The sequence below is a fragment of the Panulirus ornatus genome, chromosome 12 (genome assembly GCF_036320965.1).
Source record: "Panulirus ornatus isolate Po-2019 chromosome 12, ASM3632096v1, whole genome shotgun sequence".
NCBI classification, from domain to species: Eukaryota; Metazoa; Arthropoda; class Malacostraca; order Decapoda; family Palinuridae; genus Panulirus; species Panulirus ornatus.
Window position 1 is genome coordinate 62,963,820 of NC_092235.1, and position 16,078 is coordinate 62,979,897.

General features: G+C 43.7%; 1 protein-coding gene across 1 annotated transcript in view; it reads left to right on the forward strand.

Moving 5' to 3' along the window:
- The first annotated feature begins 5,583 nt into the window (after window positions 1–5,583).
- LOC139752129 (alpha-2-macroglobulin-like) overlaps window positions 5,584–16,078 on the forward strand; it is a 196,432-nt gene continuing 185,937 nt past the window's right edge. The window contains exon 1 of the mRNA XM_071668047.1: window positions 5,584–5,755. Coding sequence (XP_071524148.1) covers window positions 5,679–5,755 — 77 coding nt within the window. The 5' untranslated portion in view covers window positions 5,584–5,678. The remainder of the gene's footprint in view (window positions 5,756–16,078) is intronic.

A 16,078-nucleotide genomic window follows, 5' to 3' on the forward strand; every position in this document is an offset into this window, starting at 1 on the left:
CCCTATTCTCAAACCAATATTCACTCACATCCGACCCGAATCTTTTTTTTTTTTCTAGCGTTGTTTCTTGTCCTATCCTGTGGCGCCATTCTAAGAATTTTATTCATATTATCTTTACTAATGACCTTCACCCATTCAAAAACTTCAATCATATCCCCTCTAGCCCTCCTCGAGTGAAAATTCATACTTTTTAATCTTTCATCATAAGTTAGGTTTCAAATTCCAGGGATCATTTTTGTCAATCGCCTTTGTACTCTCTAAACAATGTATGCCAACTGCATAGTACGGAGCCCAAAACTGTACCGCATAATCCAAATGTGGTTTCACTAACGCAAGATAAAGTTGCAATAATACTGAATGAGTTAAATTGCTAACAGTCCCTAACACCCTGTTAGCCGGCTATTATTACACGCTTTAATACATTGTTTCCGCGGCTTAAGATCCTTGCTCACCAGTACTCCTAATCTTCCTGTTTTACCAATAGTAATATTGCCCAGTTTGTAATTAGTGTTCCTGTCATTACCCACACCAAGTGTTCTGCATTTATCTATGTTGAAATCCATTTTTCATGTACCTGCCCACCCTGATAATCTAAGTCCCTCTGCAAATTTACTGATTTTCATCTGAGTCAATTGCGGCCCCTGTTTTTGTACCATCGGAAAATTTAGTTGCCGTTGGTTATTCCTATATCCAAATCTTTAACATATATTACGAACAAGAGCAATCCCAAGACTGATCCCTGAGAAACACCAATGGCTACATTGCCCATGTCCGATGTAACTATCTCCTTTGATGCATACCCTCTGTTTTCTGTCAGTGAGCCACGCCCTAATCCAATTTAATACGCAACTCCAGATGCCGTGTGCCGCTATTTTTCTAAGCAGACGCTCATGACGTACTCAGTCAAAAGCCTTACCTAAGTCTAAGCATACAATATCATAACTCTCACCCTGATCAACAGTTTCAAATACTTTATCAAAGAGAAGGTTACTGAGACATGGCTTCCCTTTTGTTTACCCATGTTGAGAATCCTTCATAAGATCATGATTCTCCAAGCGTTCCCGTATTTTGTTCCTGTATCTTGTCCGCTATAATTGTTTCGAGAAATTTACCATATATCACGTTATTTGATCCATAACGTTAAGAGATTAATGTTCTTTTCCCATACCCATAACCAGAAATGAAGGTATGGATGATCGCCTGGCGTCTTGTAAAATCAAACAGCAAGTGCCTCGATCGACATTTGTTGGTAATGTTTACTTTACGTAACAATGGTGTAAGCATTGCATCTATTGCGAACACATTCTTGCACTGAAAATCTTAGCAAGTTTGTTAGTGCAACACAATGTTGCTTCATACACTGGGATGTGCGTGGTAACAGCCGACCTTGGACCACTCTTAGGTCTTATCATATCCAATTCCCTCTGCAGCTGACTGCTCTAGTATATCTGTAGTGACTTTAGTAAAATTACAGATACATTATAAGGACTTAAGCGTAGTGTTAGTAGCTTATGACTACAGTACAAAGGCTTCCTTGAATTCATACATTTATATCTACTGTAGCAATATATGAAAGGCTTTCCCGCATGGTTATCGTTCTCACAGTTCTTTGAACATGAAAATCAGTTTGAGATGTTACATGTTAATTGTCTATGTTTATAACATTAAGCCCTCTTGCACTATATCCTTAGTGTTTAAGTTGGGTACATTTTATTTCCTTTCCCAAGCGAATCCCAAGCAAATTACACGTTGATATAAGTAGGAGAACCCATGAAGCGACAACACTTGGCATGTCCATGCAAACATTTTACAGTGATCGCAGAAAAGGCATAATTTCATCTGAACATTTCTCTCAAAGGTTTAGAGAGTTTACCTAAAATTTATCCTCGATTCGTTTCATGCTTGGTTTCCTCTGAGCTGAATAAGTAACGTAGAACTGTAGTAACACTGAACTTTGATATGTGGTCTTTGTTGACATTGCAGCCAACGAGTTACGGTCCACAATGTGTTGCTTTACTGACGGCGCTTGGAGATTAGGAGATTAGGAGTTACAGCGTGTGACCTGTCACACGCTGTAACTCCTAATCTCCAAAAGAATGACTTTGATGGCCCACCCCACCTGATACACAAATCAGCAACTTTCACTATTCTTTAGAGGGACACCTAAGCCTCCCAAAACGCCTTCGTGTATTAGTCATGTTACTCCAGACTCAAGCCGTCCCTAGGACGTCTCCTCCGTCAGAAGAAGACTTCTTGAGTCCTAACGTTCCATCTTCCTGGCAAGTTTCCTTTAGGCTCCTCATCTCCGACGGTTCCTTCCCCCCTCCCCCGGCAAGACTTGCGTGGGACATCCGCTTCGCCTGTCACGAGAACAGCGGTAAAAATTGGACCCACGATCACGCCCCGGAACCACTGCAACCCAAGCACAAACCCGGCAGCCGCCACTCGCTCTACGGGGGCCGCGGCACGCGCCACACTTACCTTCTACAGGAGCTCCACGTAGACCTGGCAACCACATACTTCCCCCTGTGTGCTCCTACTTCATCTCATGCATGTTTATCAGCACCTCGGGATCCCTGGCCATGCCTGACTCTTATTTCTGAACCTAACTCATTTGACTACTCCTTCCCACCACAATCCTACGCCTTCTGTAGCACTATGCCCTAGCTGCTTCATCTTTTGTACCCTTAGACCCTGATGTACCTTCAAGATAATTTGAAGCTGCTAAGTCGCTTATTCTATTGAGTGCAGTGAACTACATACAATCTCTACGACTGGGGTGGCCTTTGATGGACTCAAAATGGCCTTCAAAAGGCCAAAATGCCGTGATTTAAAACCTTGACGAGGTCTGACCATCGCCCAAAATACTGAGCATGCGGTTGCTACATGAAGCTGTAGTAAGGCTGAACTTTGAAAGGTGGCCTTTGCCTTTAAGACGAGGCTCTGGCACGGCTTGCGGCACTTGTCAGCACCGGCACGGCCAACATGGCTAGCGTCAGGGGCAGGCAGCACGGGCCAGCGTCAGCGGCAGGCAGCACGTGCCAGCTTCAGAGGCAGGCAGCAAGGGCCAGCTTCAGGGGGAACCAGCATGGGTCAGCAAGGGACATTCGCACCGTAATGTCCTCGTTGAGGGGAGGCCCGGGCGCCCTGATAAGCTGCACTGGCGCGCTCGCCGGGCTACCTCATTTTACCCACACCCAACACCGCCTCTCTCTCTCCTCCTCCTCCTTAGCATTTCTTTTACATCGAACGACTGGTGGCTCATTGGCCAGGATATACTGGTGATGGCTCACTGGCCAGGACACGCTAGTGATGGTTCATTGGCTAGTTCCAAGTTAGTGGTGGCTTATTGGCCAGGATACACTAATGGTGGCTCATTGGTCTAGGCACGCTAATGGGGGTTCATTGGCTACGCCATGCTAGAAGTGACTCATTGTCCAGGCGACACCAGTGTTGGTTTCTTGGCCAGGTCATGCTAGAGGTGGCTCATTGGCGAAGCCACGTTACCGGCGACTCATTGGCTAGGCCACACCAGTAGTGGCTCATTGGCCAGGTCACACTATTGGTGACTCGTTGGCTAGGTTACAGTAGTGGTGGCTTATTGGCCAAGCCACACTAGTGGTGGCTCATTGGCCAGGTCACGCTAGTGGTGGCTCATTGGCCAGATCACACTAGTGGTGGCTCATTGGCCAGGTCACACTAGTGGTGGCTCATTGGCCAGATCACACTAGTGGTGGCTCACTGGCCAGGTCACACTAGTGTGGTTCATTGGCTTAGCCACGTTAATGGTGACTCATTGGGCAGGTCACACTAATGGTGGCTCATTGGCTAAGCCACGTTAGTGGTGGCTCACTGGCCAGGTCACACTAGTGTGGTTCATTGGCTTGGCAACGTTAGTGGTGACTCAATGGGCAAGTCACACTTTGTGGTGACTTATTGGCCAAGTCACGCTAGTGTGATTCACTGGCCAGGCTTACTGTCCAAGCCAACCTAGTGGTTGTTCATTGGGCAAGTTCACAGTAGTGGTGGCTTATTCGCCAGGTGAGTTCAAATCAGTTATATCAGGATCCTCTAATCCAAAGATGTAAGCTGAACCATACACTCAGCACAGAGATAAATAATACTCTAGTTCCAGAGGGCACGGAGGTTTTTCTTTCAGTCTTTTCCCTCAGGGTCTGCTGTTTCCCAGGTGGTGCTTAGCATAATTTCCACAAATGGTGTTCGGAGCACCTCCAATCTAACCGTATAACGTAACTACCAATTTGAACCTCAATTCTTCTTCTTTTACATTTTTTTTCCTTTCACTTATATCTTCTTCACATTTTTTCCTAATTGCAGTTCAATATCATACCAGATAAATAAAATCATACACTCCCTTCTGTACAATTACAGTTTACATATCAGCACAGACACATAATGCTGAGTCTCCGCTGTTTTCTTACACAAATTACCTTTGAGCATTATTTTTACACATCAGCACAGGCTTACTAGGCTGAGCCTAAGCTTTTTTTTTTTTTTTATATTTTCACTTAATCTTGATCACTTATCTCTTTCCCCTAGTTGCATAAACGGCAACTTCAGCCCAACATGAGGTAGCCTAGCCGAAGATAGTAACATGACTCATTGTCATCTTAGTCTCACGAATTAAAAGCCCATGCAAATTTTCTTTTGTTTGGCAATGTGGTTAATAGAAACCTGGGTAAGCATCATTCTTCAGGACTTTTAACATAATGTTCTGAAATGGATTGGTTGGTTGAACAGGGATTAGGCCTGTACACTGGCAGGGTCATTAATCAAGGCCGTCAATATCAACATGTAAGGTCATTCTATGACCACATATCCTTTCACAATGCGTATGACCCATGTCACTGTGGTTGGTTGCTTGGGTGTCAGGCTTTATCAACTGCCAGGGTCATTAAAGCCAGCAAAGTCCAGCTACATCCACCAACCGATAAATCTCGTTGTTTGTTTGTTGGGCTTTACGGCCAGCGACCTATGAGGAAGGTCATTAGGCCTACAACCCTATCTAATAGGCGCACTGTAAGACATAACCAAAATTACTTCTAATTAATAGGATTATGAACACATATGTTGAGTGAATAGTTACTAAGATAGATATGGCAATGTATGTACATGTAAACCATACAAGTTACTTAGGACTACATGATGTTCTTGCTAGCGAGCCCGAGTGGAATGCCATTTTGTGATACGAAAATACAGATTGAGAAGATGATTAATTAAAGTACATATAGGCTAGTGCAATATTTCTTCGGTTATCGTCATGGAGTTTGCCAAAAGACAATTCACTTACGTCGGAAATGACAGCGTAAGAGTACTGCGGGAAACACGGAACAAGTGGTGTCTGGCATTTTACTGAACTTGCCTTTTGACGTCTTTACAGGTGCAAATTTTTTCCCACATGCAAAATATCATACTTTATTTACACTCTTGCTTACAATAAAGGTTGACTGATTACATCTAAAGATGTGTGTGATAACTCCGAGGGAAAACGATTTAGGGAAATATCTTTTTATTACGATTCCTAAGAGATATGACAACCGAGGGGAGATCCCTTACCCACACTCCTACAAGTCAACAGTGACTGAATATCATCAGAAGTGAGGGGTTTTGCAAGAATCCACAGTGAAGAAGTCTTGCCGGGTGACTAACAAGCTGCTATGGTGATGGCGGCCATGTCTCCAACTGTGTTTCTGCGGATATCTACCCTGGCTGTGTTTCTTCCAGTAAGCTTTGGGTAAGCACTCTTATTATATGGTGTTCTGCTAGGACAATAAATCAGCATATCTAAACTTAGCGAAGCGGCAAGTCATCTCCATTCACATGACTATCGTCACCTTTTAAGAAATAATGCGTCCGCTATTGTAGAAATCAGGAAGCTGTGTGGACTTTAGACGAATTATATGGGGTTCTTAAGCTTACGCACTTAGCGTGGGGCTCCACAACCGTTACCTTTATACTCCTTGTTGTCAGGAAGATTGTTTAGCCACTAATGTTTGACAGAAATAAGCCCTGATGTGGTACATCGAAGTTTCATGTGACTGCTAACATACCGAATGAACACCAGCTTAACAAACATTTTCATCGTAATAAACATGTTCGAAATTTTTTTGAACAGGTTCAGTTCAGGTGTATTCCATCCCCCCCTCCTCAAGTCCCTCGTTCAGTTCAGGTTCAGTCAGACTCTTGCATTGCTGTTTGTGTGTTCAGTTCACTATATGGAACGAACACAACAATGAGGAAGATATATAATCAACATTTTTATATAAAGCAGAGGGGTTGAGACCCCAAATATGAAAAGTGGTTAAGACAGTAGAGGGAGATGGTACAAAATGTCTTTGCAAGTACTGCCATCGTCCATTGTCTGCCAAACATAGTGACATTGAAAGACAGCAAAACAGTTGGGCCATTCAGTACTCAGAGACAAACCACAATTCCATTTGAAAAAGTGAGTGATGACGCACGGGAGACTGAAGGGAATTTATAATCACTATTCATTGTTGAATCCTGTTCATTACGTGTTGCTGATCATTTCAGTGAGCTGTGCAAAGTACGATTTGCAGACAGTAAAGGACGCACGAATTTCAAGTTAAAAAGGTCGAAGTTTAGTGCACTGTGTTTTGCCTCGCAGTTGAAAAGTGATATAGACTATCAGAAGTTAGTCTCTTAATTGATGAGAGTAATGACATTACGGTAACGAAACTTTCGCGTATCCAGTTCTATTCTGAGAGTAAGAAGATTGTAGTGACTTTCTTGAACCTTGTTGAGCTTACTGACTGTAATGCTAAATATGTGATGCCATCAAGAAATCCTTGAAAAATAATGGGTTGGAGTTGCAAAACATTGTCGCAATTGGCACCGACAATGCTTTTGTGGTGAAAGGTGTTAACAGTGTTGTGTCTGCTAAAATGTTAGAAGTTCCTCATCTGATCCTGATCAAGTATGTGTCATTCTCTACAATTAGCTGTTTCTTATGCTGCAGCTGAGTGTAAACCCTAAGAACCTGGATTTTATGATCAGATAGACCCATAATTGGTTTTCTCACTCTGCCATTCGCCAAGCAAGGTACAAGATCTTTTCCTTCATCAGTGATTGTTAAGCTACATTGAAATTGATACAGCTAAGCCAGACTCGATGTCTGTCAATTGGATCTGCATTTGTCAGGATACTGCAGCAGTGGGTTGAACTTAAGACTCACTTTGAAATGGTAAGAAATGGTGAAAGGTGTTACACAGCTCAGATCCTCAGTGACATGTTTTGTGACACGAAAACTATGACTTCCTGATATTCCTGAAACATATTCTTGGAGGTTCAGCGTGTAAACGAGAAATTTGTAACGGAAGTACAGGATCCAACCAAACTGCTAAATGACTTTACTCAACCTATTGATTTCGTAAGTTCTGAGGTCCTCGTCCCAGGCAGAGATTTAAATGAAGGAGATTCAGAGAGAACTGCTTAGACCCACATCCGTACTTAGGGTACGAATTTGGAAAGAAAATGGCACAATGTAAGCTTCCTGATGAGGATTTTCGAGGAAGTTGCACAGTGTGGAGTTAGTGAAACAGCTTCGTCAACGTTTGGCAGACAGTGCCCAAGTGTTACAGTCAATGTCATCACTGAGTGCAAGTGAATGCCTACAACCCATTAAGCTTGGAATACTGGAATTCCCAAAATGTTTACTGAGAACGAAGAAATTCTCACACGCATTGAGCTCCAGTAAAGGAAGCTTCATCATGAATTGTGGAAACAGAACGCTGAAATAGCCGCGTTCAGGGATGCAACAGGAGAAAATCCTTTCAATGACCTCTCTAAGTTGGCTTTGACTTTGCTGACATTGCCTCACTCCAACGCAGATGTAGAGCGTATCTTTAGTCATAGGAACATCGTGAAGTCAAAGCTTCGAAATAGATTTAGTATCAGAAGCTTAAATGCAATATTAACAGGCATGGACTAAGAAGAAATGGAAACAGCTGTTATGATTATAAACTGTCAAAGGAGGTACTGAAAAACATTGGGTTATTGGAAGCATACGAGTCAGCGTAACCGCAAACATTACCCTCACATAAACCATCACAACCCCCAGGACACAGGACGAAGAGATTGCGGAATGGGAATTAGCTGATTTGGAATAATGGTGAGTATTTTAGTGTTAAAGCAGTCAGTAGTGACTATTATCAATAATCTGGTACGTTTAAGAGCAGAAATAATTCAAAGAGCATTTACTCGTCATTTTAGTAAGCTTATAATTTTTATCGCTTTTCGGGAGTAAATGAAGTGCGATCTGTAATTTTGAGGTGGCAGTTCTGTACCTACACAACCCACTGTCTCCCGCTCTTCCCCAAGGGGCCCAGGGGCTCACCTTTGCAGTCACAGCATTGCGTGACAAGAAGTCCAGCCTCCAGCAGGAAGACCTGAGAAGACTGGCTCTGAGAGCCATGGCCACAGACACCTGCTGAACCTGTAGCATACTTCACAGACGGCTCAGTGGACCAGACAGATGAGGGAAGGTAAGGGTGCGGTTATCCACACTCTAGGTCATACTCACTTCAGGAGGCTGTCGGATGGCTGCTTCATACTAATGACGGAGTTGGTAGCCATCTCTAAAGCCCTGGAACACGCAGCCACCATGCACTCGAAGCCCGTTATACGTACACGGATTCCAAGTCATCGTTGCAAGCTTTGCAACACAGTCTCCCAAAAGACAACATTAAGCTTCGTCACCTCGATCCTTACTCAACTTGAGAGCTACAGCAACAGGGACGTCCCATCACCATACACTGTGGCTGGGGATCGAGGGGAAACGAGACAGCAGACGAGGCAGCTAAAGCAGCCACACGCTTTGCAATATCCAGATGCATGCTCCAGTGAGCCTGTAATGAGTCAAACACCAGCTACAGAAAGCAGCTAGGCTCCGGACCAAGAGGAATCTGCTGGACGCCTACAATGTTGGATCTGTCAGCCAAGTGATACATGATGGCCACGTTATTGGAGCCACCATATAACGACAGAGACATGAGATGGAAAACCGTAGTTAATCTACTCCGTCTACGACTGGGGTACCAGTGAAGCTGGCAAAAAAAATTTACGGCGTCATCAGGGACTGTTTTTACTGTCAGGAGCCGTCAACGCACTCACTGGAACACTACATGCTGGACTGCGAAGTGACATAAAGTCTCCGCGCAAGAGTCCCAGACTTCATTGAGGAAGACCATGTAATACCAGGGGCCTCACTATTTTACAAGACCCAAAAGAACCAAATGGAACACCTGCTCCACACCATAGGTGAATACCCACCTCCCAGATGAAAATATCGCGACCAGCACCGTCTCCATAGGAAGTTGCCTGCATCTCAGACGACCATGCATAAAGACCAGGGAACAGGCCGCCAACAGGCAAAGGCTCGTGTCGGACCAAGTAGAGATCCGTCGATCTTGAAAAAAAAAGAAAAAAAGCTAAGGGGCATACACACCTTCCGCATAGTGATCATTTGGCGTACACTTTACCAAACGGCGCGTTGTTGATTTCGTCGTTGACGTCGGACATTTTTCAAATTATTAAGAACCTTGCTGGTTCTCACAGTGCCTATATTGACTGATTACGTAAAGGTGGATGCGGTTTAGCTTGAGAATCAATATGTAACACTTTTGTATTGTAGCACCATTTTTCTTACCTACTTTTGCATGTAAGCCGTCCAGGTGGTCTGAGGCAGCAACCTTTATTCATAATATTGTATGGTATCCTGCTATCACACCCTTAGTTCTGGTGATTTCTTCCTGCTGCTTGTGTATCTCTACTCATGTGTAAAAATAACCGCTGATAATTGTGGTGTAACGGTTAGCCATACGGACCGTCATGCAAGCTTAGGTTGTATGAGGTCAAGCCCACGTTAGGTTAGGTTAGGGAGCCGGTGTCGGTGTTTATCTTAATTTAGGAGTTGGTTGACGATAAGGACATTTGGCATAGGCTAGGGTGTTATTCATATATACGTTTGAGTAAAGACATAGTTTATATATACAAGGTTAGGGGACAGGGTAATACGAGTGTAAAACTCTCTTGTAACATGCAGTTAGTTATCACAACAGTTAAAAGGTAAATCCAGATCCACTCTTTCCCAAGTTATGTCTTGAGCTATAAGGACCTACGAATTTGGCCAAAGGCCTGGTCTTCCCTCCTTTCAAAAGCCAGTACATTAAAGCTGAATAGCACTCAAAACAGAGCACTCAGAACAATGACTGCCTAGCAACTAGAAACACTCAACACCTCAATGAAACGAAGATCCTCCCAGTTCAGTTCCACTTTATGTGTGACATTCATTCCTATGCATTAACACTAGACACTTCTCACCCAAACCACTCTAACAAGCTACTAGAACCCAAATAGAAATAGGAAGCTTTTTTTTGGTTTCCCTCTACTGGTTCATATACCCTGGTTTAGTCCATTAGCATCATGTTTCCCCCTGTATATGACATTGTGCTAGTTCACTTTATCCTGTGCATGCCTTTTACTTTCCTGCATGTTCATGCCCCCAAGCACAAAATATTTTTCAGTCCATCCTTCCATCTCCAACAAGGTCTCCCCATTCTATTCATCTCCTCTGTTTCTGACATATATCCTCTAGGCAAAGCTATTCTCACTCATTTTTTCCATATGTCCAGACCATTCTAGCACACCCTCTTCAGCTCACTCAGCCGCACTCTTTTTATTGCCACACATCTTACTTCAAAAAGTACTCAAACATTCCTTTTCCATTGCATCCCCCCTCTGCATATACTTATATATAACCCATAACTCACTCCCACACAACATCGTTGGGACTGTACCTTCAAACTTACTCATTTCCGCCTTTCCATCTAATGACCTCTCTTTCCAACACTTTCCTCAGTGCTCTCAGAACCTTTGCCCCTCACTCACCCTATGACATTTCTGCTTCCATGGTTGCATTTGCTGTCATGTCCACTCCAGGTATCTTAAGCTTTTTGCTTCTTTCATTTTTTTTTCCATTCAAACTTACTGTCCAATAAACTTGTCCATCTGCCTTGCTAAACCTAATAACATAGCTTTTATTCCCATTTACTCTTGTCTTCCTCCCCAGCCTTTAAGAGGAGGTTACAGGGGTTCATCATACCCAGGCCCTGGGGTCCCAAAGGGTACCGGGAAATTTAGATTTTCATAAATATATATATCTATTTATTATTTATTTTGCTTTGTCGCTGTCTCCCGCGAGTGAGGTAGCGCAAGGAAACAGACGAAAGAATGGCCCAACCCGCCCACATACACATGCACATACATACACATCCACACACGCGAATATACATACCTACACATCTCAATGTACACATATATATACACACACAGACATATACATATATACACATGTACATAATTCATACTGTCTGCCTTTATTTGTTCCCATTGCCACCTCGTCACACATGGAATAACAACCCCCTCCCCCCTCATGTGTGCGAGGTAGCGCTAGGAAAAGACACCAAAGGCCCCATTCGTTCACACTCAGTCTCTAGCTGTCATGTAATAATGCACCGAAACCACAGCTCCCTTTCCACATCCAGGCCCCACACAACTTTCCATGGTTTACCCCAGACGCTTCACATGCCCTGATTCAATCCATTGACAGCACGTCGACCCCGGTATACCACATCGTTCCAGTTCACTCTATTCCTTGCACGCCTTTCACCCTCCTGCATGTTCAAGCCCCGATCACTCAAAATCTTTTTCACTCCATCTTTCCACCTCCAATTTGGTTTCCCACTTCTCCTCGTTCCCTCCTCCTCTGACACATATATCCTCTTTGTCAATCTTTCCTCACTCATTCTCTCCATGTGACCAAACCATTTCAAAACACCCTCTTCTGCTCTCTCAACCACACTCTTTTTATTTCCACACATCTCTCTTACCCTTACATTACTTACTCGATCAAACCACCTCGCACTACATATTGTCCTCAAACATCTCATTTCCAGCACATCCACCCTCCTCCGCACACCTCTATCCATAGCCCATGCCTCGCAACCATACAACATTGTTGGAACCACTATTCCTTCAAACATACCCATTTTTGCTTTCCGAGATAATGTTCTCGACTTCCAAACATTCTTCAAGGCTTCCAGAATTTTCGCCCCCTCCCCCACCCTATGACTCACTTCCGCTTCCATGGTTCCATCCGCTGCCAGATCCACTCCCAGATATCTAAAACACTTTACTTCCTCCAGTTTTTCTCCATTCAAACATACCTCCCAATTGACTTGACCCTCAACCCTACTGTACCTAATATTATTACCTTGCTCTTACTCACATTTACTCTTAACTTTCTTCTTTCACACACTTTACCAAACTCAGTCACCAGCTTCTGCAGTTTCTAACATGAATCAGCCACCAGTGCTGTATCATCAGCGAACAACAACTGACTCACTTCCCAAGCTCTCTCATCCACAACAGACTGCATACTTGCCCCTCTTTCCAAAACTCTTGCATACACCTCCCTAACAACCCCATCCATAAACAAATTAAACAACTATGGAGACATCACACACCCCTGCCGCAAACCTACATTCACTGAGAACCAATCACTTTCCTCTCTTCCTACACGTATACATGCCTTACATCCTCGATAAAAACTTTTCACTGCTTCTAACAACTTGCCTCCCACACCATATATTCTTAAAACCTTCCACAGAGCATCTCTGTCAACTCTATCATATGCCTTCTCCAGATCCATAAATTTTTTTTTTTTTCTTTTTTTGCTTTGTCGCTGTCTCCCGCGTTTGCGAGGTAGCGCAAGGAAACAGACAAAAGAAATGGCCCAACCCACCCCCATAAACATGTATATACATATGTCCACACACGCAAATATACATACCTACACAGCTTTCCATGGTTTACCCCAGACGCTTCACATGCCCTGATTCAATCCACTGACAGCACGTCAACCCCGGTATACCACATTGATCCAATTCACTCTATTCCTTGCCCTCCTTTCACCCTCCTGCATGTTCAGGCCCCGATCACACAAAATCTTTTTCACTCCATCTTTCCACCTCCAATTTGGTCTCCCACTTCTCCTCGTTCCCTCCACCTCCGACACATATATCCTCTTGGTCAATCTTTCCTCACTCATTCTCTCCATGTGCCCAAACCATTTCAAAAAATGCTACATACAAATCAATTTGTTTTTCTAAGTATTTCTCACATACATTCTTCAAAGCAAACACCTGATCCACACATCCTCTATCACTTCTGAAACCACACTGCTCTTCCCCAATCTGATGCTCTGTACATGCCCTCACCCTCTCAATCAATACCCTCCCATATAATTTACCAGGAATACTCAACAAACTTATACCTCTGTAATTTGAGCACTCACTCTTATCCCCTTTGCCTTTGTACAATGGCACTCTGCAAGCATTCCGCCAGTCCTCAGGCACCTCACCATGAATCATACATACATTAAATAACCTTACCAACCAGTCAACAATACAGTCACCCCCTTTTTTAATAAATTCCACTGCAATACCATCCAAACCTGCCGCCTTGCCGGCTTTCATCTTCCGTAAAGCTTTTACTACCTCTCCTCTATTTACCAAATCATTTTCCCTAACCCTCTCACTTTGCACACCACCTCGACCAAAACACCCTATATCTGCCACTCTATCATCAAACACATTCATCAAACCTTCAAAATACTCACTCCATCTCCTTCTCACATCACCACTACTTGTTATCACCTCCCCATTAGCCCCCTTCACTGAAGTTCCCATTTGCTTCCTTGTCTTACGCACTTTATTTACCTCCTTCCAAAACATCTTTTTATTCTCCCTGAAATTTAATGATACTCTCTCACCCCAACTCTGATTTGCCCTCTTTTTCACCTCTTGCACCTTTCTCTTGACCTCCTGCCTCTTTCTTTTATACCTCTCCCACTCATTTGCATTTTTTCCCTGCAAAAATCGTCCAAATGCCTCTCTCTTCTCTTTCACTAATACTGTTACTTCTTCATCCCACCACTCACTACCCTTTCTAATCAACCCACCTCCCACTCTTCTCATGCCACAAGCATCTTTTGCGCAATCCATCACTGATTCCCTAAATACATCCCATTCCTCCCCCACTCCCCTTACTTCCATTGTTCTCACCTTTTTCCATTCTGTACTCAGTCTCTCCTGGTACTTCCTCACACAAGTCTCCTTCCCAAGCTCACTTACTCTCACCACCCTCTTCACCCCAACATTCACTCTTCTTTTCTGGAAACCCATACAAATCTTCACCTTAGCCTCCACAAGATAATGATCAGACATCCCTCCAGTTGCACCTCTCAGCACATTAACATCCAAAAGTCTCTCTTTCGCACGCCTGTCAATTAACACGTAATCCAATAACGCTCTCTGGCCATCTCTCCTACTTACTTACGTAAACTTATGTATATCTCGCTTTTCAAACCAGGTATTCCCAATCACCAGTCCTTTTTCAGCACATAAATCTACAAGCTCTTCACCATTTCCATTTACAACACTGAACACTCCATGTATATGAATTATTCCCTCAACTGCCACATTACTCACCTTTGCATTCAAATCACCCATCACTATAACCCGGTCTTGTGCATCAAAACCACTAACACACTCATTCAGCTGCTCCCAAAACACTTGCCTCTCATGATCTTTCTTCTCATGCCCAGCCACATATGCACCTTCTGTGGAAGGTACTAAGAATATATGGTGTGGGAGGCAAGTTGTTAGAAGCAGTGAAAAGTTTTTATCGAGGATGTAAGGCATGTGTACGTGTAGGAAGAGAGGAAAGTGATTGGTTCTCAGTGAAAGTAGGTTTGCGGCAGGGGTGTGTGATGTCTCCATGTTTAATTTGTTTATGGATGGGGTTGTTAGGGAGGTGAATGCAAGAGTTTTGGAAAGAGGGGCAAGTATGCAGTCTGTTGGGGATGAGAGAGCTTGGGAAGTGAGTCAGTTGTTGTTCGCTGATGATACAGCGCTGGTGGCTGATTCATGTGAGAAACTGCAGAAGCTGGTGACTGAGTTTCGTAAAGTGTGTGAAAGAAGAAAGTTTAGAGTAAATGTGAATAAGAGCAAGGTTATTAGGTACAGTAGGGTTGAGGGTCAAGTCAATTGGGAGGTAAGTTTGAATGGAGAAAAACTGGAGGAAGTAAAGTGTTTGATATCTGGGAGTGGATCTGGCAACGGATGGAACCATGGAAGCGGAAGTGAATCATAGGGTGGGGGAGGGGGCAAAAATCCTGGGAGCCTTGAAGAATGTGTGGAAGTCGAGAACATTATCTGCGAAAGCAAAAATGGCCCACCCCACCCACATACACATGTATACACATACACGTCCACATACGCACACACACACACCTATATATTTCAATGCATACATATATATATACACAGAAAGACATATACATGTATACACATATACACAATTCACACTGTCCGCCCCCACTCACTCCCGTCGCCACCCCGCTGCACATGAAACATATTTATTTATTTATTTATTTATTTTGCTTTGTCGCTGTCTCCCGTGTTTGTGAGGTAGCGAAAGGAAACAGACGAAAGAAATGGCCCAACCCACCCCCATACACATGTATATACATACATGTCCACACACGCAAATATACATACCTATACATCTCAGTGTACACATATATATACACACACAGACACATACAAATATACCCATGCACACAATTCGCACTGTCTGCCTTTATTCATTCCCATCGCCACCTCGCCACACATGGAAATACCATCCATCTCCCCCCTCATGTGTGTGAGGTAGCGCTAGGAAAAGAAAACAAAGGCCCCATTGGTTCACACTGTCTCTAGCTGTCATGCAATAATGCCCAAAACCACAGCTCCCTTTCCACATCCAGGCCCCACACAACTTTCCATGGTTTACCCCAGATGCTTCACATGCCCTGATTCAATCCACTGACAGCACATCAACCCCGGTATACCACATCGATCCAATTCACTCTATTCCTTGCCCGCCTTTCACCCTCCTGCATGTTCAGGCCCCGATCACTCAAAATCTTTTTCAC